Source organism: Eucyclogobius newberryi, unplaced genomic scaffold (genome assembly GCF_026437365.1).
Source record: "Eucyclogobius newberryi isolate DKJ021-1_F unplaced genomic scaffold, fEucNew1.0.hap1 SCAF_21, whole genome shotgun sequence".
Taxonomy (NCBI): domain Eukaryota; kingdom Metazoa; phylum Chordata; class Actinopteri; order Gobiiformes; family Gobiidae; genus Eucyclogobius; species Eucyclogobius newberryi.
In genome coordinates this window covers 5,775,747-5,801,253 of record NW_027315846.1, presented here as the reverse complement: position 1 = coordinate 5,801,253, position 25,507 = coordinate 5,775,747, and the positions used below count along the sequence as shown (strand labels likewise).

Sequence of the window (25,507 nt, the reverse complement as noted above, 5' to 3'; positions counted from 1 at the left end):
CCGTGATTGAGTTCAGTAGATGGCGAAGCATCGCAAATCATTTCCAAGCAATAACTAATATTGAGCGTTTAAGAATTGTCGACATTTTGTGTAAACGTGCGGAGCGTGTCTGATTGTGTTTCCTTTGAGTTCTACGTCAAACTGAAACTTTGGCTAGGTTCTCCTGAAAATGATCTTCTTGTCCTCGTGTGACAAACTCAATTCTGGGCGTGTCTGCAGCGCCTCAAGTTCACTGCAAAAAGGACATGTTGATGTATTAAGTTCTTAATTTTATAATACAGAAAACTAAACAGAAAAAGGAATTGAGTAGTTCCAAAGTGGAGGTCAGGCATATTCCCCTCTCTATCCCATCTGTCCCAGTGTCCACCAGATCTGTCCATCTTCAAGTTCAAAGTGCGACTTATACTCCAGAGCGACTTATATGTGATATTATTCGTCATTTTCACACTGGCAACCACAAGAGGGCGCTCTAGGCTCTAAGCGACGCAGAAGAAGAATCTGCACTTCCTCTACCTCTGGAGTTTGAGGAGTTGTTTAGAAGTGACACAGAGGAAGAAGAATTCAATGGATTTAGTGATTTGGGATAAAACTGATGCTTTGGTAAACTTGTTAGCATGTTCTTTATGCTATAGTTATCTGAATAACTGTTCATATGTTACGTTAACATACCAGACACTTCTGGTATGTTAACGTAACTAAATGCAATGTTCTGTCTGTGCCTCATGTAGCTGAAGGTGTTAGCGTTAGCATACGTACACCTATTCACCATGTTCTCTCATCTGTTATTATTTTAAACTGCATTTCAAGATGAAATGTCTGTTCTTGGATGAATCAGAATAAAGACTAAATGACAAATTCAACCTTAATCGTCTGAAAATTATATGAAATTGCACCGCCCGTGAACCCAACTCTATCTGTCACGAGGAGTTCCTAGATGGAGGAATCTTGGGTCAACTGTGCAGGGTTTTTTTCTGTTGTTGGAGGAAACCCGATGAGACACGGGAAGACGACGCAAACTCCACATAAACAACACGAGCAGGAATAGAAGCTCTAACCGCTTTCTCGCCATCGCTCCCGTCGCTGCGTTGAGCACGGCACATTCGCCCGCACGCAGCAGTAACCGTACGTGCTCGGATCCACTTCTGAGCTCCTTTATAGAACCGCGTGCGATGACTGCACGTCTGAGGAACAATTGCCACGACGACTCAAAAGACTGGTTTAAATATAGACCGGGGCCCGATTCGAGTCCCACTTCGTAATGAGGTCGGTATCCGCTAAGTGTGAGCGCCGATAGGAATGAGTCAAAGATTTTTATGTGCAACTCAAGAGGACCAGCTGAGCATCGCATGTCCCACAGACTCATAACATGGAGCTATTCTTACAGCGGCATTAAGTAGTTGGTCTGTCGAAGAATTCACAACAACTCGATGGGGTTTCACTGCGCGCTCTTGTTCTCTCCATAAAGTGAAGACGTACATTTTATAAGCTAAACCTACAATTAGGAACTCCTGATTAAAGTCCCGGCTCAAGAGTAGCTTCCCCACTGCGTCTGAAAGTGATCCGAACCTACTTATCTGCCAGCGAGAGCCTCGGTTTCAGGAACATAAGGAAATCTGTCTTGTGCATTTGACCCGTCCCCCGTCCCTCAATGCGACTGCGGCAAACTGTCGGAGTTTGTCTCTGTCAAAAGGTGGAGTTTATTCACGTGCACAGTGAACAAATCTCTCTCCCTGACAGAGGAATCTTTCCCTACCTCCAGAACACTTACAAAGCACATCCTGTTAAAGGCAGTGACAAACACATACGCACATCATCATCATCATCAAATCAGATCAGCAAAAGAGATAAAACAACCATCACGGATGCAAAGATTAGAGCTCGATCTCATTTTGGAGGTGACCTGACCCTCGATCCCACGCAAGACTCAACGATACAGAGTGTGGACCACATTTATCAGTGACACATATTCTTATATTCACATTTATCAATAATACATATTCTTATATTCACATTATCAGTAACACATATTCTTATATTCACATTTATCAATAACACATATTCTTATATTCACATTTATCAATAACACATATTCTTGATAAATGAAAGGGGCCCATCTCCGGATCTTGAGCCAGGCTCGGTCCGGACCACCGTAGCTGGAGGATTTTTTTTTTTAATTTTGGTGCGTTCAATTCAATTCACCCTTTATTTATAGAGCCCTTTACGACGCTCAAAGTGACCAAAGCGCTTCACAATAAGAATCAAGGCAATACAAAACTAAGTAAAAACAAACAAACAAACAAACAAAATAGAGTGTCATTACATTACAGAGTGTTAAAAGCCAGTCTGAATAAATACGTTTTAAGCCTGGATTTAAAAAGTCTGTTAAAGTCTGTGATGTGGTGCATGTTTCGGTTTTGCTTGATGCTCAGATGAAGGACGAAACATGCAAACTCCAAAAAGGAACGTGTGTCCGGGAGTCCAACCTGTGACCTTCTTGCCGTGAGGCGAGACTAGCCACTCTGCCACGTGCCTTCTTCAGCCGGCGTGTCAGGGAACAGTAGCGTGCCTTGAGCGATGACCGGCGAGCTTTGAAGAATACAATCTGTTTAAGTTATTTCGTGCAATACATTTCCGAGTGCCCCGCGGGAACCACTGATCCGGAAAAGGCGCAAAAAAACCGGCCGCTATTGCAAAAGAATAAAACACGGTTACAATTACACGATTGCCACGTGTGTCGTCAATCAAAAAAGGTTAAAAAATATTGACCTTGAGTGTGTGGGTTTGCTAAATGTTTCATGCCAGATGTAGCTCTCTATTTAGGTTGAAAAAGGGAAGAAATAAACACCAATGATCGTGAAAAGGTCCTAAAGAAGGATCTCGACGTTTGTTAAAGTTAAGATGGACTTTACTAACCTCAAAGGCAAATGTCACCCAACTTTCTTCGCCATTAGGGTGGGCACTGACAAAAATGCAGATAGCAGAAGACATTTGGACGAATAATGATATTCAGCATCAATAATGTGCCTCAAAAAGTCTTGGTTGAGGTTCAAGTATCAAACAAAACGTGAATGAACCAGAGAATAACCACAAAATGGCAGAGATATCACTTTACACCAGGCATGTCCAAACTAGGGCCCGGGGGCCAAATGCGGCCCTCTGACCAATTTTTTTTGGGCCCTCCAGCTTCCTGCTATGTTGGCCCAATCCAAAAACTAGTACTTTTTACTGTACAATTGGGAAAATTTAGGCATATTGATGTTATACAGACCTAATATTAATGTTCCAAGTCTAATTAAAGGTGGAGGCTCATCGCAATTATGTCAAATGCAAAATTTCGAATGATTCACTTTGTCATTCAACAAATTCGACATTGTCAAGTTGTTTGTGGCCCTCTGCCCCGTTTAAGTTTCAAAATATGGCCCTTGGTGAAAACAGTTTGGACGCCTCTGCTTCACATCATTGTTTGGGAGATTACACTGACTACACCGGTCACTTTTAATGTCATTCTCAGTCGTTTTGATTTCGACGACGCACTTGACATTCTAATTTTACACATTTTCCAAACATCAATCGCAATTATATCAACTTTTCAATACATCTCCCACCTCTACCATTGTCGCCGACGTTTAAACCAGGACGCTGAGACAAACTCCGGCACATAGTCCAGGCAGGAGTCGAACACGGGATATTCTCGCTGTGAGCTCCGCCTCCAAACCACCACGGAACTAACGCACTTAACATCCAAGGCCGGTGTCAAACATTTCCCAGCGTATAATTGGCCCGGCGCTAAACTGCGAGGTGGTTTTGCGTGTCGAGTACTCGCACGGTGGAAGTGTTGGCGTAGCTTGAGCTGTGCACGATGTAGAGAACACGTACGATGCCTGTGTGGCGTGAGAGGGACACTTAGCACGGGAAGAATGTGGCGCGAGAGGGACACTTAGCACGGGACGAATGTGGCGTGAGAGGGACACTTAGCACGGGAAGAATGTGGCGCGAGAGGGACACTTAGCACGGGACGAATGTGGCGTGAGAGGGACACTTAGCACGGGACGAAATGTGGCGTGAGAGGGACACTTAGCACGGGAAGAATGTGGAGCGAGAGGGACACTTAGCGCGGGACGAATGTGGCGTGAGAGGGACACTTAGCACGGGACGAAATGTGGCGTGAGAGGGACACTTAGCACGGGACGAAATGTGGCGTGAGAGGGACACTTAGCACGGGACGAAATGTGGCGTGAGAGGGACACTTAGCACGGGACAAAATGTGGCGTGAGAGGGACACTTAGCACGGGACGAAATGTGGCGTAAGAGGGACACTTAGCACGGGACGAAATGTGGCGTGAGAAGGACACTTAGCACGGGACGAAATGTGGCGTGAGAGGGACACTTAGCACAGGACGAATGAGGCGTGAGAAGGACACTTAGCACGGGACGAATGTGGCGTGAGAGGGACACTTAGCACGGGACGAATGAGGCGTGAGAAGGACACTTAGCACGGGACGAATGTGGCGTGAGAAGGACACTTAGCACGGGACGAATGAGGCGTGAGAAGGACACTTAGCACGGGACGAATGTGGCGTGAGAGGGACACTTAGCACGGGACGAATTAGGCGTGAGAGGGACACTTAGCACGGGACGAATGTGGCGTGAGAGGGACACTTAGCACGGGACGAATGTGGCGCGAGAGGGACACTTAGCACGGGACGAATGTGGCGCGAGAGGGACACTTAGCACGGGACGAATGTGGCGCGAGAGGGACACTTAGCACGGGACGAAATGTGGCGCGAGAGGGACACTTAGCACGGGACGAAATGTGGCGTGAGAGGGACACTTAGCACGGGACGAAATGTGGCGTGAGAGGGACACTTAGCACGGGACGAAATGTGGCGTGAGAGGGACACTTAGCACGGGACGAAATGTGGCGTGAGAGGGACACTTAGCACGGGACGAAATGTGGCGTGAGAAGGACACTTAGCACGGGACGAAATGTGGCGTGAGAGGGACACTTAGCACGGGACGAATGAGGCGTGAGAAGGACACTTAGCACGGGACGAATGTGGCGTGAGAGGGACACTTAGCACGGGACGAATGAGGCGTGAGAAGGACACTTAGCACGGGACGAATGTGGCGTGAGAAGGACACTTAGCACGGGACGAATGTGGCGTGAGAGGGACACTTAGCACGGGACGAATGAGGCGTGAGAAGGACACTTAGCACGGGACGAATGTGGCGTGAGAGGGACACTTAGCACGGGACGAATGAGGCGTGAGAAGGACACTTAGCACGGGACGAATGAGGCGTGAGAAGGACACTAAGCACGGGACGAATGTGGCGTTTGAAGGACACTTAGCACGGGACGAATGTGGCGTGAGAGGGACACTTAGCACGGGACGAATGAGGAGTGAGAAGGACACTTAGCACGGGACGAATGTGGCGTGAGAGGGACACTTAGCACGGGACGAATGAGGCGTGAGAAGGACACTTAGCACGGGACGAATGTGGCGTGAGAGGGACACTTAGCACGGGACGAAATGTGGCGTGAGAGGGACACTTAGCACGGGACGAATGAGGCGTGAGAAGGACACTTAGCACGGGACGAATGTGGCGTGAGAGGGACACTTAGCACGGGACGAATAAGGCGTGAGAAGGACACTTAGCACGGGACGAAATGTGGCGTGAGAGGGACACTTAGCACAGGACGAATGTGGCGTGAGAGGGACACTTAGCACGGGACGAATGAGGCGTGAGAAGGACACTTAGCACGGGACGAATGTGGCGTGAGAGGGACACTTAGCACGGGACGAATGAGGCGTGAGAAGGACACTTAGCACGGGACGAATGAGGCGTGAGAAGGACACTTAGCACGGGACAAAATGTGGCGTGAGAGGGACACTTAGCACGGGACGAATGTGGCGTGAGAGGGACACTTAGCACGGGACGAATAAGGCGTGAGAAGGACACTTAGCTTGGGACGAAATGCGGCGTGAGAGGGACACTTAGCACGGGACGAATGTGGCGTGAGAGGGACGCTTAGCACGGAACGAATGAGGCGTGAGAAGGACACTTAGCACGGGACGAATGTGGCGTGAGAGGGACACTTAGCACGGGACGAATGAGGCGTGAGAAGGACACTGAGCACGGGACGAATGTGGCGTGAGAGGGACACTTAGCACGGGACGAAATGTGGCGTGAGAGGGACACTTAGCACGGGACGAATGAGGCGTGAGAGGGACACTTAGCACGGGACGAATGTGGCGTGAGAGGGACACTTAGCACGGGACGAATGAGGCGTGAGAGGGACACTTAGCACGGGACGAATGAGGCATGAGAAGGACACTTAGCACGGGACGAATGAGGCGTGAGAAGGACACTTAGCACGGGACAAATGTGGCGTGAGAAGGACACTTAGCACGGGACGAATGTGGCGTGAGAGGGACACTTAGCACGGGGCGAATGAGGCGTGAGAAGGACACTTAGCACGGGACGAATGTGGCGTGAGAGGGACACTTAGCACGGGACGAATGAGGCGTGAGAAGGACACTTAGCACGGGACGAATGAGGCGTGAGAAGGACACTTAGCACGGGACGAATGAGGCGTGAGAAGGACACTTAGCACGGGACGAAATGTGGCGTGAGAGGGACACTTAGCACGGGACGAATGTGGCGTGAGAGGGACACTTAGCACGGGACGAAATGTGGTGTGAGAGGGACACTTAGCACGGGACGAATGAGGCGTGAGAAGGACACTTATTACGGGACGAAATGTGGCGTGAGAGGGACACTTAGCACGGGACGAATGAGGCGTGAGAAGGACACTTAGCACGGGACGAATGTGGCGTGAGAGGGACACTTAGCACGGGACGAATAAGGCGTGAGAAGGACACTTAGCATGGGACGAAATGTGGCGTGAGAGGGACACTTAGCACGGGACGAATGTGGCGTGAGAGGGACACTTAGGACGGGACGAATGAGGCGTGAGAAGGACACTTAGCACGGGACGAATGTGGCGTGAGAGGGACACTTAGCACGGGACAAATGAGGCATGAGAAGGACACTTAGCACGGGACGAATGAGGCGTGAGAAGGACACTTAGCACGGGACAAAATGTGGCGTGAGAGGGACACTTAGCACGGGACGAATGTGGCGTGAGAGGGACACTTAGCACGGGACGAAATGTGGCGTGAGAGGGACACTTAGCACGGGACGAATGAGGCGTGAGAAGGACACTTAGCACGGGACGAATGTGGCGTGAGAGGGACACTTAGCACGGGACGAATAAGGCGTGAGAAGGACACTTAGCATGGGACGAATGAGGCGTGAGAAGGACACTTAGCACGGGACGAATGTGGCGTGAGAGGGACACTTAGCACGGGACGAATGAGGCGTGAGAGGGACACTTAGCACGGGACGAATGTGGCGTGAGAAGGACACTTAGCACGGGACGAATGTGGCGTGAGAAGGACACTTAGCACGGGACGAATGAGGCGTGAGAAGGACACTTAGCACGGGACGAATGAGGCGTGAGAAGGACACTTAGCACGGGACGAAATGTTACCAGATCACGTTTCTTCATTAAAAACCCGCAGAGGGAAAAGGAATCTGGAACTCGCACACGCTCGACCCAAATAAAATAGATTCTGAAAGACGGATAATTGGATTGGGTTTCGTCTGGAACAGGATATTTGAGAGCTGTCTCGTCTATTTTACTACTACTACTACTACGTGTACTGTAAAAGCAAAACACACAAAACTCAATCCAGGTTAAAACGACTTGAATTCAGTTTAAAGTTGTGTTTTAAACATTTTTTCGAACACACAGTGATTGTTGTGAGTCCAGAAAATAAATAAATGTAATTGTGTTGACCTTAAATAAACTCATTATGTCATACTTTTATAAATAGTACTTTAATGTTCAGCTTAACTTAATATGGAACAATTCTACTTGTCTTTATGGGGATGTTATCAGTGGGATTGTTCCGCAGTGTGGCATTAAACTGGTCGGTATCCATGGAAACAAGCCTGTGACACCACCAGGTCAAGTTACAGGACAGATCTGTGGAAAGGCGAGTCCGCTCAAAGTAAGAATGCATGGTTACACACTGCACCTTTAAATGTGTACTTCAAATAAACGTTTTATATATAACTATCTCATAAAATGTAATATATATAAAATGTATTTGTTTAATTTTCTGCAATGGAGTAAATGTGTTATGTTTACGCACTGGAATCGCTTTAAATTAACTTGTTTTGACTTTATTCGGCTGGATTGAGTGTTTTCGTCGTGTCGTTGCGATGTGTCTTGGCTCCGGCCCCGCCCCCCGGCTCCGGCGCCGGCCGGGGGGCGGGGGGCGGGGGGCGGGGAACCGCGTTTCCACAAAGGAGGAACTCATGAAACTGCGGAGAACAGTCGTCTTACCCGGAGATCGTCACGTTATCCCGTCGCAATACTGACCTAACCTAATACTGATGTGCAATTCTGTCATATGTGCAATTACTGTTGGAATTCATGTGCAATTCATGTGCAATTACTGTGAAATTCATTTGCAATCTATGTGCTGTCGTGACACATATTCATGTGCAATTACTGTCGGGATCACATGACATGGTATTTATTTATTTGTCTATGGGAGTTTTTGTTTATTTATAGGAGATCTTCTACTGAAAGTGTTTTTCAGACTTCCTATAAGTGATCTGTTCTTCTGTATCTACCTCTGTATCTACCTGCGTTGCACCAATGAAATTTCCCCATGTGGGACAATAAAGGAATATCTTATCTTATGTTTTACACCTTAAGTTAGTTTAAAGTAAATAAATAAGTCAACGGAAGAGTTCTATGATCGATTATTTAGCTTGAAATAAGACCAAAAGGCCGAATTGTAGTAAAAACACATTAGATATCTTAAAAAAAACACAAAACATGATAAATATTCACCCCCCCCAAAAAATAAAGCCATTTCAACTGGCAACGACGCACTTTTTTTTTGCAGTGCGGTGGGAACTTAAACCCAAACTGGCTGAAGAATGTGACGCCCTCCGCAAAATATGGCATCGGCCCCTCGGCTCGGCTCTCCCGGGACGCCGTGAAAGGGAGGACTGTCCATCCGGATTATTTGGTTAGCGCGCGCTGTCCCTCCTCCTGTCGGCCCCTGGCGACTCGGCCCCACGGAACGAGGCCAAACACGAAGCCCCCGCCTGCTCCCGCCTGCCCCCGCCTGCCCCGCCCTCTGCCACATGTGTGCGTCTGTGTCCGCCATCGCGCGCCGCAGTTTGGATAAGTAAAGTGTCTGTTTGTGTGTAAAAAGACGTGTTCGTGTTGAGAAACTGGACCCCTGCACTTGGCTTAATAAAACACGGCGAGGCAAAGACCCGCGCCTTTATATGGGGTCTGCATATGGGGTCTTTATATGGGGTCTGCATAAAGAGGGTCTTATAGATCAAAACCAACGCAATCAGGGCGAAAATATAGACCCAAATTAATAAGGATTATTTGAGTACAAGATGTCAAGGTTGTCGCCATTTACGATGTTAAAATGCCCATGACAGATGTTTGCAATTTTCTAATTTTGACTTTATTTGGTGTATTTATACCTGTTTTACATATAAATTATAGTTTTACACCAATCGAGCAGGTATTTGTGGAGAAAAGTCAAAAAATCTGTAGAAAATGACAGGAATCACACCAGGGACGTCAAAGTTTATGCATAATTTACATAGAAACTACTTTTTTGACTCTCTAGACATGAATTCAACAAAATAAAGTCGCTCTCATACATTTTTATTTGTCAAATTTAAAAAATGAGTGACAAGAGATATGTTTTAGCCCAGTGTTTGCTGGGTAAACAGGAAGTGCAATTATAAACCTAAAACATGTGCTATTCTGGGATCACATTTTTACAAGTTTTAGCAAAATTCAAAATATATTTATCCTAACTGCATTTTAGTTCAATGAGCCGTCCGACCTGTCATGGGCACTTTAAATAAATACTCAACTTTGTGGTCAATCAAAAGCACTCCAACATTACGATGTGATAGATGTTTTAACCTGTATCTTGCAGCGTATGGGTTTTGTGTTTACTTTTTTAATGTCGCTATGGCTACTGCCGCTGGACGTTTTGAGCGCTTGCATCAAACATGGCGGATTTACCGTATTTTCCGTATTTTCCGGACTATAAGTCGCTCCGGAGTATTAGTCGCACCAGCCAAAAAATGCATGACAGAGAAGAAAAAAACATATATAAGTTGAACTGGAGAATGAAATGCGTGTGAAAATAACACATAATATCACATATAAGTCGCTCCAGAGTATAAGTATAGGTATGAGTCGCACCCCGGCCAAAACTATGAAAAAAGGTGCGACTTATAGTCCGGAAAATACGGTAGTTCATTACCCGCTTGCTTTGGGGACTATTTTTACTCAAACTCTTGAATAAAAAGAGCCTCATTTCAAACTGAAGCTGTTCCTGAACCTGCACCTCCCCCAGCTTCCTCGTTTATGTGTGAATGAGGAGCGTCAGTGAGTCAGTGATTGACGATGGTCAAAGAGGAGCTGATGGCGCAGATTGGCAGCCAGTCGAGGGCAGCTGCGGCTACAGAAAACCATCACTACCAAAGTGTTTGAATGAATGGATTACTTGGCATATTTCAAGATTATTTTATTTTATTTATTTTATTTATTTTATTTATTTTATTTATTTTATTTATTTTATTTATTTTATTTATTTTATTTATTTTATTTATTTTATTTATTTTATTTAATTTATTTATTTTATTTATTTATTTTATTTATTTATTTTATTTAGTTGGATTTAGGTTGTTTATAGGGCCAGTCTATGGGTGAGTTTACACTTGCCCGGTTTGGTCCTGGTTTAAGCCCAGTTTAGTCCTGCTTTGGTCTAGTTAAAGCAGATTTAGCCCTGGGTTTGGTCCCGTAGCCCTATTTTGACAGTCCCGGTACAGTCCCGGTACAGTCCCGGTACAGTCCCGGTACAGTCCCGGTGCAGTCCCGGTGCAGTCCCGGTGCAGTCCCGGTACAGTCCCGGTGCAGTCCCGGTACAGTCCCGGTGCAGTCCCGGTACAGTCCCGGTACAGTCCCGGTACAGTCCCGGTACAGTCCCGGTACAGTCCCGGTGCAGTCCCGGTACAGTCCCGGTGCAGTCCCGGTGCAGTCCCGGTGCAGTCCCGGTACAGTCCCGGTGCAGTCCCGGTGCAGTCCCGGTACAGTCCCGGTACAGTCCCGGTGCAGTCCCGGTACAGTCCCGGTACAGTCCCGGTACAATCCCGGTACAGTCCTGGTTTAATCCTGATTATGTAATAGTTCAGAACTCGCTTAGTCCTGATTTTGTCCTGGAATTGATCTCATTAATTGAATTTATGTTTCTCACTGAAGATACATGTCGTTTTTCTACTTCAGTCCTAGTTTTGTCCTGATCTAGACCTGGTTTAATTCAAGACTAAACCCTGATGTATTAATGGTTTGGTCTAGATTCTGACCTGTTTTGTTTGTTTTTTGGATCTGATTTACAGTATAGACAAGATTTATTTGAGTCGTGGTTCGGACCTGGTTTAAGTCCGGACGATCTTGGTCAAGCTGTCGATCCGTTGACTAAAAGAGACCGATTCATCGACGAAGCGACTAAACGCTTACGGCCTCGGTTCACAGACGCCCAGATAAATCAGGTCAAAAAGCCACCCAAAAGCGACAGCGCAGAGTAACTAGAAGTAACTACATCACAGATTGAACTGCTCTTATCACTTGCCTCATTTCCTCTTCACCGTTCAGACCCAGAGCTCCATAAACGGGACAAACTCCGGCTCGTTTAGCCCAAAAGCTGTTATCTGTGAACTGAAGCGGTGAAGTGAGAATGTGACTTTAGATAAGAGAAGACACAACCGAACCCTTTGTCCTCTTCGGCGACTTTAAGGACAACACCCGTCAATCTAAAAGGGTTCAAATGAGTCGGGTTAAACGTATATTTGTCCGTTTGTTCTTGAAGATGGGACACTTTGAGATTAGTTTATATGGGGACTGCATAAAGAGGGTATTATAGATTAAAACCAACCAATCAGGATGAAAATATAGACAAAATGAATTAATTATGATTATTTGAGTACAAGATGTCAAGGTTGTCGTCATTGTCGCCACTTACGATGTTAAAGGGCCCGTGACAGGTTTTTGCGATGTTCTAATTTTGACTTTATTTGGTGTATTTATACCTGTTGTACATATAAATTATAGTTTTACCACAATCGAATAGGTATTTGTGGAGAAAACGTTGAAAAATCTGTAGAAAATGACAGGAAGTGACATCACATGAGACATTCCATCCAAAGTTTATGCATAATTTACGCAAAGAAACCACTTTTTTGACTTTTTAACAATGATTTAACAAAATAATGTCACCCTGATATATTTTTATTTGTCAAATTAAAAAGATTGTGACAAGAGATATGTGTTTGCCCAGTGTTTGCTGGGTAATTTCCTAGTGTGATGTCATCAATAACAAACAGGAAGAGCAATTCCACACCTAAAAAATGTGCTATTCTGGGATCACATTTTTAGCATTTTTTTACATTTTTGAGTTGAGTTAAACGTATATTTGTCCGTTTGTTCTTGAAGATGGGACACTTTGAGATTAGTTTACGTTGAGACCCCAAAAAACAGCGCTTCTTTCTTTTCCAAGCCAAACGTTGTGGAAGAAGAAGATTGCACTTATAATAAACTTAAGAGGTACGTTTGGATAAATGTAACGCAACATCTTAAATGATCCCGCCCTGTCCAGAAACATCAAGTCAAATCGTCCGTGTCAAATTGCAGACGTAAAACCGCTCCATCTTCATCTACGTCATTTCATCCGACGCCGAGATATTCCTCTGTTTTCTTTTCATCACGCCGGACGTAATCGCGCCATGAACTACGTACGCGGTCGTATTCGTCGCTCGTGTTGACTTTGGAAAGCTTTTATCTGCAGCATCTCTGGCGAGTGGAGCTGCAGAAAGACGCCGTAGAACGCTTTAGTTAAGTTAATATTATCTTTAAGAAGTATTTTATCGCGTCAAAATATGTCGTTTGCGTTGGACGGATTTGACGTGTTTGTCGTCGATTGGGCGTCGCCTTTTTCGCCACGCGAGAGTCCGTCTTCCGTGGTTAAAGGAGCACTGCGTAACTTTCCTGCGGTTAAAGGGGCACTGCGTAACTTTCCCGCGGTTAAAGGGGCACTACGTAACTTTCCCACGGTTAAAGGGGCACTGCGTAACTTTCCCGCGGTTAAAGGGGCACTGCGTAACTTTCCTGCGGTTAAAGGGGCACTGTGTAGCTTTCCTGCGGTTAAAGGGGCACTGTGTAGCTTTCCTGCGGTTAAAGGGACACTGTGTAACTTTCCCACGGCTAAAGGGTCACTAGGTAACTTTCCCACGGTTAAAGGGGCACTGTGTAACTTTCCCGCGGTTAAAGGGGCACTGCGTAACTTTCCCACGGCTAAAGGGGCACTGCGTAACTTTCCCGCGGTTAAAGGGGCACTGTGTAACTTTCCCGCGGTTAAAGGGGCACTGTGTAACTTTCCCATGGTTAAAGGGGCACTGCGTAACTTTCCCACGGTTAAAGGGTCACTGCGTAACTTTCCCACGGTTAAAGGGTCACTGCGTAACTTTCCCGCGGTTAAAGGGTCAATGCGTAACTTTCCCGCGGTTAAAGGGACACTGCGTAACTTTCCCGCGGTTAAAGGGACACTGCGTAACTTTCCCACAGTTAAAGGGGCACTGCGTAACTTTCCCTCAGTTAAAGGGGCACTGCGTAACTTTCCCGCGGTTAAAGGGACACTGCGTAACTTTCCTGCTGTTAAAGGGGCACTGCGTAACTTTCCTGCTGTTAAAGGGGCACTGCGTAAATTTCCCTCAGTTAAAGGGGCACTGCGTAACTTTCCCACGGTTAAAGGGGCACTGCGTAAATTTCCCTCAGTTAAAGGGGCACTGCGTAACTTTCCCGCGGTTAAAGGGACACTGCGTAACTTTCCTGCTGTTAAAGGGGCACTGCGTAACTTTCCTGCGGTTAAAGGGTCACTGCGTAACTTTCCTGCGGTTAAAGGGGCACTGCGTAACTTTCCTGCGGTTAAAGGGGCACTGCGTAACTTTCCCGCGGTTAAAGGGTCACTGCGTAACTTTCCTGCGGTTAAAGGGGCACTGCGTAACTTTCCCGCTGTTAAAGGGGCACTGCGTAACTTTCCTGCGGTTAAAGGGGCACTGCGTAACTTTACCGCGGTTAAAGGGGCACTGCGTAACTTTACCGCGGTTAAAGGGGCACTGCGTAACTTTACCGCTGTTAAAGGGGCACTGCGTAACTTTCTTGCTGTTAAAGGGGCACTGCGTAACTTTCCCGCGGTTAAAGGGTCACTGCGTAACTTTCCCACAGTTAAAGGGGCACTGCGTAACTTTCCCACAGTTAAAGGGGCACTGCGTAACTTTCCCCCGGTTAAAGAGACACTGCGTAACTTTCCTGCGGTTAAAGGGGCACTGCGTAACTTTCTTGCTGTTAAAGAGACACTGCGTAACTTTCCTGCGGTTAAAGGGGCACTGCGTAACTTTATTTACGTTAATACACGTTACTGACTGAAATGTTCCACAGTTTAACGTATTAAACGTGTCGATATCTCCATAGAAACAAGCGGGTGGCAGTTATAGCAAGTTATAGGTCACATCTGTGGAGGGGCGATCACATTTACAACAAGAATAACAGCTTTTTCTGTGTATTTTTGACCAATAAAACACGACAAGTTTGATGCCAGAGTGTGGAACATTCCAGAAAAAGCAAGAACATCTCAATTGGGAGGAAAAAACTGCTAAAAACGTGACATGGCGCCCCTCTTAAAAAAAAAAAAAAAGTTGGATTAAAAACAAACGTGATCAAATCTAAAATGACTGTAACATTCATTCACTGCGATGTTGTTTGAAGAAATTGCTGTTGTTGGAAACGTCTTTTGCCAAACTAAATATACAAACCTCTGCATGTGTAGAGGCAGAAAAACAGCAAAAACAGAGACAAAAACATCCATAACTCAAATAAAATGATTGCATATTGTACGCCTCGAATCTACAATAAAAAACAAGAAAATAGTGATAAAATATAGATGAAATCCGGGGTTGGCAATGCCTCAATAACAATAAAATCTGTAATTTTTGTGCAAGTAAACAGCTAAAATGTGTCTTTAAATGTGTTTGCTGAGGTCAGACAAATGTAAAATGTTTCACAAAAGTGCAGAGTTATTACAGCACACGTCTGTTCCAGTTTTACTTTGAATCAGCTCTTTTTACAGCAACTTCAGATCATTTTTAATCATAAATACTGCACATAACCAAAGCAATATGTACAATAACTCTACATCCGGCCCACCTCAAATGAAATAAACGGATAATACGCTTTGGCATGTTGTAATTACGCCTCCAAGTCCTTTACGGTGTCACGTTTCTCCGTTAAACGTGCCATTTTTCCACAACACGACGAGCACCTGCGAGCCCCGCCCGCCGTGGCCTGACGGACCGAGAATGCGGCGTCGTTATTAACTGGATGCGAACTAATGAGGCGTTTGACCCTTTCTCCAGAACAAAGAGCAGCTGTGGACGCCCGGGCGTACGGAGCCTTCACGAGTGCCACTTAATTGGAAAAGGAAACATATGGTTTTTCAGCTGTTTGGGACGTAAGAGTGAACTCACAAACCGACCGAGGAGGTTTAAAGTGCCCCCTACAGGTCGAACGACGCACTGAACTCAAATGCAGTTTAGATGAATATATTTTGAATTTTGCTTAAAAATGTAACAATTTTATCACAGAAAATATTTTTTTTTAGGTTTATAATTCCACTTCCTGTTTGTAATTGATGACATCACACAGGAAAATACCCAACAAACAATGGACAAAACTCATCTAATGTCATTGTTTTTTTAATTTGACAAATACAAATATATGAGAGTGACTTTATTTTGTTGAATTAATGTCAAAAAAGTTGTTTCTTTGAGTAAATTGTGCCTAAACTGTGACTGGAATGAGTGTTCCTAGTGTGATGTCACTTCCTGTCATTTTCTACAGATTCATCAACATTTTCTCCACAAATACCTGCTCGATTGGTGTAAAACTATAATTTACATGTACAACAGGTATAAATACACTAAATAAAGTCAAAATTAGAAAATCGTAAAAACCTGTCATGGGCACTTTAAACGTCGCTGTGATTTATAACTTTCTCTTTAAATGCATTTAAACGATTGTTATTGATGAGTTTAAAACAACACAAAGTAAGTTTTAGGTTTTTCTCCATAGACTATATGTTGTTTTGCCGGGATTGTTCCACAAAATGTCATTAAACATCTCAATCTCCATGGAGACTAACATATGGCGGCGTTTTGCTGGCGTTAAAGGACACATATTCCGCATTATTTGTGTTGTTATTGACGTTTAAACGCGCTCTTGAGTCGCTTTATTTGCCATGCCATGTGTTTTAGAACGTAAACAAAGTGGTCTACAAAAGTTTCGTATCCGTGAGGCGTTCCGTCGACAGGAATTGTGTCAGAGCTCCATCTACTGGCGGCGGAGGGCATTACACACGCGACAAACAAACCCACAAGATGCAAATATGAGCACAGAGTTATAACGAAGGCAATTTGACATCAAAACAAATATGGTGATGATTTAAGGACTTATAACAATGGCACCATATCAAAAGGGTGACGTCATTTCCGGTGAGTGTGTCGCGTTTTCAGAGCTGTTCGTTCTTAGAGCCTTTTACCGATTAATCCACGAATTATACACACTATTTACGCATCATGTACACGAAAGTGAATGTTTGATTTCTCCGCAAACAATCCGGAGCCTCAAGCCGCTCGCTTTTCAGTATTTCGTGGATTAAAAAGCCCTCCTCACTTTCTAGCTCCAGCCTGAACTAGCCTAGCGTAGCCTAGCCGCTAGCGTCATGGCTGGATCTACCTTTACCTGTTTGAGCTGTCATATGTCGAGTCAGAACCCTGGCTCCTTCTCTGATGATAGGTGCGTGAAGTGCAGTGTAGTGGTAGTTTTGGAGGCCAGGGTTACGGAGTTAGAAGCGCGGATCCGCTGTTTAGAGGAGCTTAAGTCCAGTTATAGTTCGGTTTTAGCGCGAGGGCTACCGGACCGCGCTGCAGGGCGTAGCATTAGCAGTAGCAGTAAGGCCGAGCTCAGCCCCTCAGCGTCTCCCGTGCAGCCGGGACTAGACCAGGAACAGAATAGGGACCATTTTGTGACAGTTCGGAGGGGACAAGGCGCTAAACGCCGAACCTCAGAGCGCCGTGAGCTTCACGTCTATAATAGGTTTTCTCCCCTCAGCGATCACACGCCCGCTGAACACACGAGAGAAACTCTTGTAATCGGGAGTTCTATTGTCAGAGACGTGAAGCTGCCAGCTGCTAGCGTTAGGTGTTACCCGGGGGCCAGAATGGGTGACATCGAAGGAAACCTTAGGATCTTAAAGCAGAGTAGGACCCGTTTCCGGCGAGTCGTGATTCACGCAGGCGGTAACGACGCCTGTCGGAGACAATCAGAGGTGCTCAAAGTTCAAGTAGCCGCGGTGTGTGACCTAGCGAAGTCGATGTCAGACACTGTAATATTTTCTGGTCCCCTGCCCAATCGGATCAATGCTGAATTGTACAGCCGTCTCTCAGCATTCAACAACTGGTTATCCAGATGGTGCCCTCAAAACAACGTTGTCTTTATTGATAACTGGAGTGCGTTTTGGGGAAAGCCCGGGCTCATACGCAGGGATGGCATCCATCCGACTTCGGAGGGTACATCCCTATTAGTTCGGAATTTGACCGATAGTCTTAGTCGTGTTAAGTGACCATCTAGGGATGAGCCCCAGGTGCAGAGCAGCAGTTCAAGACGCTCCTCTGTCGCTGAACTCTCGCCCGTTCTGTTACATGTGAAGTGTTCAGATTCAAGACAGATAGAGACTGTGTGTGTCCCTCGTGTCCCTCGTGTCCCTCGTACAAATAATGCCAAAAAGTCACATCTCAGAAAAAATATTTCAGGCGTCAGACCAAATAACTTAAGGAAAATAACAATCACAAATGACACAAATACACAAATGAATAAACACGTAAAATGTGGACTGCTAAACATTAGAGCAATTTCCTCCAAATCGCTCTTAGTTAATGAATTACTTAGTGACTATAACATAGATCTTCTAGCTCTAACTGAAACGTGGCTTCAACAAGACGACTACGTCAGACTAAATGAGTCCACCCCACCCACCCATGTTAACTTTCAGACCTCCAGGAGCACAGGCCGAGGTGGTGGTGTGGCAGTGATCTCCCACTCAAGCCTACTCATGAGCCCTAAAACTAACAATGCATTTCACTCATTTGAAAGCCTTATGCTGTCAATCACATGTCCAAATATGAAAAACCAAAAAGGAGTTTTGTTCATAGTTATCTACCGACCTCCTGGTCCCTTCTCAGAGTTTTTAACAGAGTTTTCTGACTTTATATCAAACTTAGTGTTAGCCTGGGATAAAATAGTTATAGTTGGAGACTTTAATATCCACGTGAACATGAGTGATGACGCTCTCAGTAATGCCTTCAGCGCCTTGTTAGACAGCATTGGTTTCACTCAGAATGTAAATAAACCGACTCACACTCACAAGAACACTCTGGATCTTGTCCTAACGTATGGAACAGAGATTAGTGACCTCAGTGTCCTCCCTCAAAACCCTATATTGTCAGATCATTTCCTAATTACCTTTCAGTTTATTCTTAAAGATCATCCAGTCCCACAAAATAAAGTTATAATGAAAAGGACAATATCTGAAAAATCTATCTCAGAATTCAAAGAAATAATAGAGCCAATATTCAGTGACATGTCATGTGATCCTGCTGAGAACAGCTTTAGTCCCAGTTTAAGTGATCAATGTGTCGACTTGACCATGAATTCTCTGAAGTCTGCTCTTGACGTTGTCGCGCCGTTAAAACAGAAGGTCATTAGGCCAAAGCGCGCCTCCCCATGGTACAACCAAGAACTGCGTTCACATAAACAAAAAGTTAGAAAGTTAGAGGGATTATTTCGTCGCTCTCACACCGAAGAATCCCTAAAAGCATGGAAAAGTTGCCTGCTGTCCTATAAGCAGGCTCTGCGTAAGGCCCAAACCAGATATTATTCAAATCTAATAGAAGTCAACAAAAGTAACACTAAATTCCTTTTCAGCACTGTAGCTAGGCTAACAAACTGTCACAGTGCAGTAGAGCCCTCACTCCCAGCTTCTCTCAGCTCTGATGATTTCCTCCTATTTTTTAACAATAAAATAAAAACAATCAGAGATAAATTAGATGAAATTACCCCCGCTATTAGCCCTGAACTAGCCCAAGCTGTAAATCTAACGTCCCATATAAATCCACCTGTAAACCTAGAAAGGTTCACAGCTGTTGATCAAGCAGAGATAACTTCAGCCATTATGTCCTCTAAAAGCTCAACTTGTGTCCTAGACCCCATTCCAAGCAGACTCCTCAAAGACATTCTCCCCCTAATTATAGACCCTATTCTTAATATAAGAAATACTTCACTCGAAAGTGGCTATGTTCCACAGTCCTTCAAACATGCAGTCATTAAACCTCTTCTGAAAAAGCCTAATCTATATCCCGACCTATTGGTAAACTACAGACCTATTTCAAATCTTCCCTTCGTCTCTAAAATCCTTGAAAAAGTTGTAGTAAAACAGCTTTGTCGCCACCTGCAGGACAATAACTTATTTGAAGTTTTCCAGTCAGGGTTCAGAGCCCACCACAGCACTGAAACTGCACTAGTTAAAGTCACAAATGATTTGTTATTAGCCGCTGACGATGGACTGGTCTCAATCCTGGTTCTGTTGGACCTCAGCGCAGCGTTTGACACCATTGACCACAACATTCTACTGCAGAGGTTAGAATGTGATGTAGGTGTTGGAGGAACAGCCCTCAGCTGGTTTAAATCCTATCTATCTGATAGGTTCCAATTTGTTAATGTAAACCAGAGCTCCTCACCAAGCTCTAAAGTAATTTACGGTGTGCCACAGGGTTCGGTACTCGGTCCAATTCTGTTTACTCTTTATATTCTACCATTAGGCAACATTATCAGAAAGCATGACATTAACTTCCACTGCTATGCAGACGACACTCAGCTGTATTTATCAATGAAACCTGATCAGAGCGATCAAGTAGACAGACTTAGTGCTTGTGTGAAGGAGATAAAAACCTGGATGACACTAAACTACCTGCTTCTTAACCCTGAAAAAACCGAGGTCATTGTGCTTGGCCCTAAGCATCTACGAGACGCTCTATCTGAGCAGATAGTCACACTGGACAATGTCAGTGTAGCCTCCAGTTCTACTGTAAGAAACCTTGGAGTCTTATTTGACCAGGAGCTCTAATTTAAAGCTCATATAAATCAAGCTTGTAAAACAGCCTATTTCCATTTGCGCAACATCGCCAAAATCAGAAGAATCCTGCCTAAAAGTGATGCCGAAAAACTTATCCATGCATTTGTAACGACTAGATTAGACTACTGTAACTCCTGCTTGCAGCGTGTCCTAAAAGCTCCATAAAAAGCTTTCAACTGGTTCAAAATGCAGCAGCAAGATTACTAACAGGAACAAAAAGAAGAGAGCACATTACGCCGGTGCTGAAGTCTCTTCACTGGCTCCCCGTCGAGTTTAGAATCAAATTCAAAATTCTACTCTTGACCTACAAAGCCATAAATGACATGGCCCCATCCTACCTCAAAGATGCTATAGAACCATATCATCCAAACAGAGCTCTTCGCTCTCAGAATGCTGGCCTTCTGGTGGTGCCAAGAGTCTCTAAAAGTACTGTAGGAGGTAGAGCGTTTAGCTACCAAGCTCCTGTGTTATGGAATCAGCTCCCGACCCATGTTAAATCTGCTGACACAGTCTCTTCATTTAAGTCCAGGCTTAAAACGTTCCTCTTCGAAATCGCTTATGGTCAGACTAGTTAGGAACAGAAACATAAACCCACAGCTTCAGCTACGCTGCCCTAGGAGTAACTATGCTGGGGGAAGTATGACAGCTTGAGCACTATCCTCTTCTTCTGACTACTTATGCTATCAAACAATATTTATTTTTTGATTCCACTTGCAAACTGCTCACCGCCTTCTTTTCTTTCTCTCACTCCTGAGGACCTGTGGACCCAGATGCCCCTCCCCTGGTGAAGTGGTCCCTGCCCTGTGTGGACGGTCCCTCATCTGCCTGAAGAGTGGCTCCAGCTCGCTTCCGACGGTCCCTCATCTGCCTGAAGAGTGGGTCCAGTTCGCCTCAGTCGGTCCCTCATCTGCCTGAAGAGTGGGTCCAGCTCGACTCAGACGGTCCCTCATCTGCCTGAAGAGTGGGTCCAGCTCGCCTCCGACGGTCCCTCATCTGCCTGAAGAGTGGGTCCAGCTCGCCTCCGACGGTCCCTCATCTGCCTGAAGAGTGGGTCCAGCTCGCCTCCGACGGTCCCTCTTCTGCCTGAAGAGTGGGTCCAGCTCGACTCAGACGGTCCCTCTACTGCCTGAAGAGTGGGTCCAGCTCGCCTCCGACGGTCCCTCTTCTGCCTGAAGAGTGGGTCCAGCTCGACTCAGACGGTCCCTCTTCTGCTTGAAGAGTGGGTCCAGCTCGCCTCAGTCGGTCCCTCATCTGCCTGAAGAGTGGGTCCAGCTCGCCTCAGTCGGTCCCTCTTCTGCCTGAAGAGTGGGTCCAGCTCGACTCAGACGGTCCCTCTTCTGCCTGAAGAGTGGGTCCAGTTCGCCTCAGTCGGTCCCTCATCTGCCTGAGGAGTGGATCCAGCTCGACTCAGTCGGTCCCTCATCTGCCTGAGGAGTGGGTCCAGCTCGACTCAGACGGTCCCTCATCTGCCTGAAGAGTGGGTCCAGCTCCAGTCTCCTTGTGTCCGTCTGTGAGAGTCGGATCTCTCCTTCACTGGAACTCCTCCAGGTTTCTACGCTTTTTTCCCAAAGAGGTTTTTTTGTAGTTTTTCCTGGCCGAGAAGGAGAGTCTAAGGACAGAGGACCCTGGGACATCGTCCCTCGCCACCACAGACATTGTCTGACTCCCTCGCCACCACAGACATTGTTGATTCATTTCTCCCTGTGGCCCTCAGAGGCAACTGTTGTTGTGATTTTGGGCCTTACAAAAATAAATTGATTTGATTTGATTTGATTTGATATAACATGTTAAAAAGTGAGGAAGTTGTCCATTTTGCTTAATGTATGTCCCTCAAAACACCTGTAGCTGAATAAATGAGAGATAGCGAGGTTAATACCATAGTGTGGAACATTCAAGGTAAAGAAATAACACTTTAATGAGACAAGCAGGTGACGGACCCTCCACCAGAAAGCATTTAAGCGCTCAAAAAATGATGGTTTATGTCAAATGTAGCACAAGCATTACATAATACAGTCACTATTTGTATTATTAGAAACATTGGGTCAAGGTCATTTGGAGGACAATTGGGTGACAAGCTTCGACTTTGCATGTTCTCCCTGTGTCCGATGCATTCTCCCTGTGTCAGATGCATTCTCCCTGTGTCCGATGCATTCTCCCTGTGTCAGATGCATTCTCCCTGTGTCAGATGCATTCTCCCTGTGTCAGATGCATTCTCCCTGTGTCAGATGCATTCTCCCTGTGTCAGATGCATTCTCCCTGTGTCAGATGCATTCTCCCAAGTATACTCCAGTTTCCACCATGGACAGTTAGCTCGTCCTTCAGCTACATGTCCTTGATAAGCTCAACAAATGACAATAAGTAAATTACAAAAATAAGTCCCAGATGAAGACGTGCTCGCCCACTTTCCCTGAACGTTAATTACCAATTAAAGCTCGGAAGGATCAAAAGCAGAGGACAACTTTCCCAAAACAAAGACCATAAAACACACTTTAAATCACCTGCGATGCATGATAAGTAACAGAGGACTAGTTTAGGTTTGACTATGAGACATTGCGGTCAACTCAAGTTTACAAAGACGTCTAATAATCACTTCTTGGACCTTTCTTCTTGACGATAATGATCCAGTGCATGTTTTTTAAGACTTTAATGCTAACACTAACTTATAATACTTGAACATTTGATTGTTCTTCCATGTGTAATCTTGCTCTGAGAGTCATACAATGTACTTAAATGTGCTTAATGCATAGAAACTGTCTGGATACGTGCTGCCCGGTGGTCGAGCGGTTAAGGCACAGCACAAGTGAGTTCAACTCCCGACTCCAGACAGTTTACTGCGTGTCCTTCCCTCTCTCGCATCCCCATTTCACACTGTCCTTTAAAGTCTAATAAAGCCTACGGGCAAAAAGAAATCGAATAGTTTAATACCTGGGTTTTTGAACAACGTGCCGGGGAACACTAATGCGCTTTCCATTTTCAGTGGACAGATTTACACTCGGACATGACGGATTATTTGACCTTTTGGCGTGTCCTGAGCAAAACTTCTGATCCAAAAAAGAAAGCAAAACTATCACCACAGCCAAATTTAGACTACCGTATTTTCTGGACTATAAGTGGCACCAGCCAAAAAATGCTTAACAGAGAAGACAAGAACATATATAAGTCGCACTGGAGTATGAAATGCGGTTGTAAATGTCAAAATAACAAATAATATCACATATAAGTCGCACTGGAGTATAAGTATATAAGTATAAATATAAGTATAAGTCGCACTCCGGGCAAAACTATGAAAAAAGGTGCGAGTTATAGTCCGGAAACCTTTTAAACAGCCACCAGACTCGACAAGACTAAACAAAACGGTTAAATTAAACAAGAAACAAGCTTTTTTTGCAATTTCTCTTACAACCTAAGCAAAGGGAAAACATGGCATGTGGTTTTAATAAATGGCTAAAAAGACAACGCACCAAAAATCTCAGATGCAATCACTCAAACTAGGACTAACACTTAAAATTCAATTAATTACTGTAAATTAACTGCAATGAATATAACATTTCACATCGCGTGGGCTGTACTTTGTTCTTGCTTTACTTGAAAAGAATCGAGTCTAATAATAACGTGAGTCGTTTCCACACGGTTCATTAACCACCTGCACGGACACAGCGAGGCTAAAGTGTAATTTTCTCTGGTTTAATTATTAACAGTTGCTCTTCTTCTAATGGCGCGTGGGCTTATCTGAAATCGCCTTTAATTCAGCGGTTTTGCGGCTGAACGCGATCTTCACGCGTCAACTTTACGCGCAAAACGTGAAACGCCAAAAATGCAATTACAAGCAGCAAAAACACAAAAAGTGCTTTACCTCACTGCTGGGTGTACATCTCCTTCTTTTGTCAACACAGTTATGCAATAATCTATTGTCGGCCAATCATTGTTGTCTTGTTGTTCTAATTCCATCACTTTACGCACGACATTTACGCGCAAAACGTGACGCCAAATCCAATTACAAGCACCAAAAATACACAAAGTACGTGCCTTTACCTAACTGCTGGGTGTACATCTCCTTCTTTTCTCAACACAGTTATGCAGTAATCTATTGCAATAGTTTTGGGTTGTTTTTTTTCTAATTCCATCACTTTACACACGACATTTACGCGCAAAACGTGACGCAAAATCCAATTACAAGCACCAAAAACACAAAAAGTACGTGCCTTTACCTCTATACTGGGTGTACATCTCCTTCTTTTATGCAGTAATCTATTGCAACAGTTTTGTTTTTGTTTTTTCTAATTCCATCACTTTACGCACGACATTTACGCACAAACGCGCGCGTCCAAACCGCACAATAAACATCCCCCCAAAAACCCCGTCTTTACCTCGCCGCGGGTCGCGTTCCTGTCCCCGGGGGAGAGTCTCTGGGAGTCGGTGGGAAATCCGTGGACGCAGACGGAGCCCAGGGCGACGCAGAGCAGCCAAAGATGCGGCGCGTCTCGCAGCAGCAGCAGCATCTTCTCCGGCACCAGAGCCAATAAAGACCCTCTTCAGACCCGCGCGCGCGTCTCCTCACATAACAACAGCGGCCGCGAGGCGTCTGCGCGCTGACGTAGTGGCGTGGAACGAGCTGAGGGGCACATGTCCGCGCGTCCCCGTCCCCCCCCCACACGCACACGCACGCGTCCGCTCCCTCGTGCGCGCTTGTTTCCAAATATCCAGTGCGGTGGTGGTGGTCCTGCTGCTGCTGCGCGCGCGGGAGGCTGCGTGATGGGACGTCCGGGCGCACACGCACGCGAGCACGCAAGCACACACGCCACGCAGCTCCCGGGAGGATGTGGCGGTGTGTGTGTGACGTCCAGGCCGGTCAGCGCGTCTTCTGGTCGCGAGCCAGAGCGCGGTAGAACTTTGGAGAGGAGCGACGCGACCCCCCGTTTTACGCGCGTGACGCAACAGTGGGAGGGAGGGTGGGAGGGCACGTACAGGAGGCAAATAATACTTATGGTCTGTTTAGAATGTTAGTAAATGGACAGAAGAACCGAAAAAGGAGGACAATTAACACTTACAGAGGGATAAAAACTCCGAAAAGTCGAGTTTGCACA

At 45.6% G+C, this 25,507-nt stretch overlaps 1 protein-coding gene across 1 annotated transcript in view; it reads right to left on the bottom strand.

Moving 5' to 3' along the window:
• The window catches only part of LOC140370977 (isthmin-2-like), a 50,728-nt gene extending 25,806 nt beyond the window's left edge, over positions 1–24,922 (bottom strand). The window contains exon 1 of the mRNA XM_072458259.1: positions 24,791–24,922. Within this exon, the coding sequence (XP_072314360.1) occupies positions 24,791–24,922 (132 nt within the window). The remainder of the gene's footprint in view (positions 1–24,790) is intronic.
• Positions 24,923–25,507: the final 585 nt, after the last annotated feature.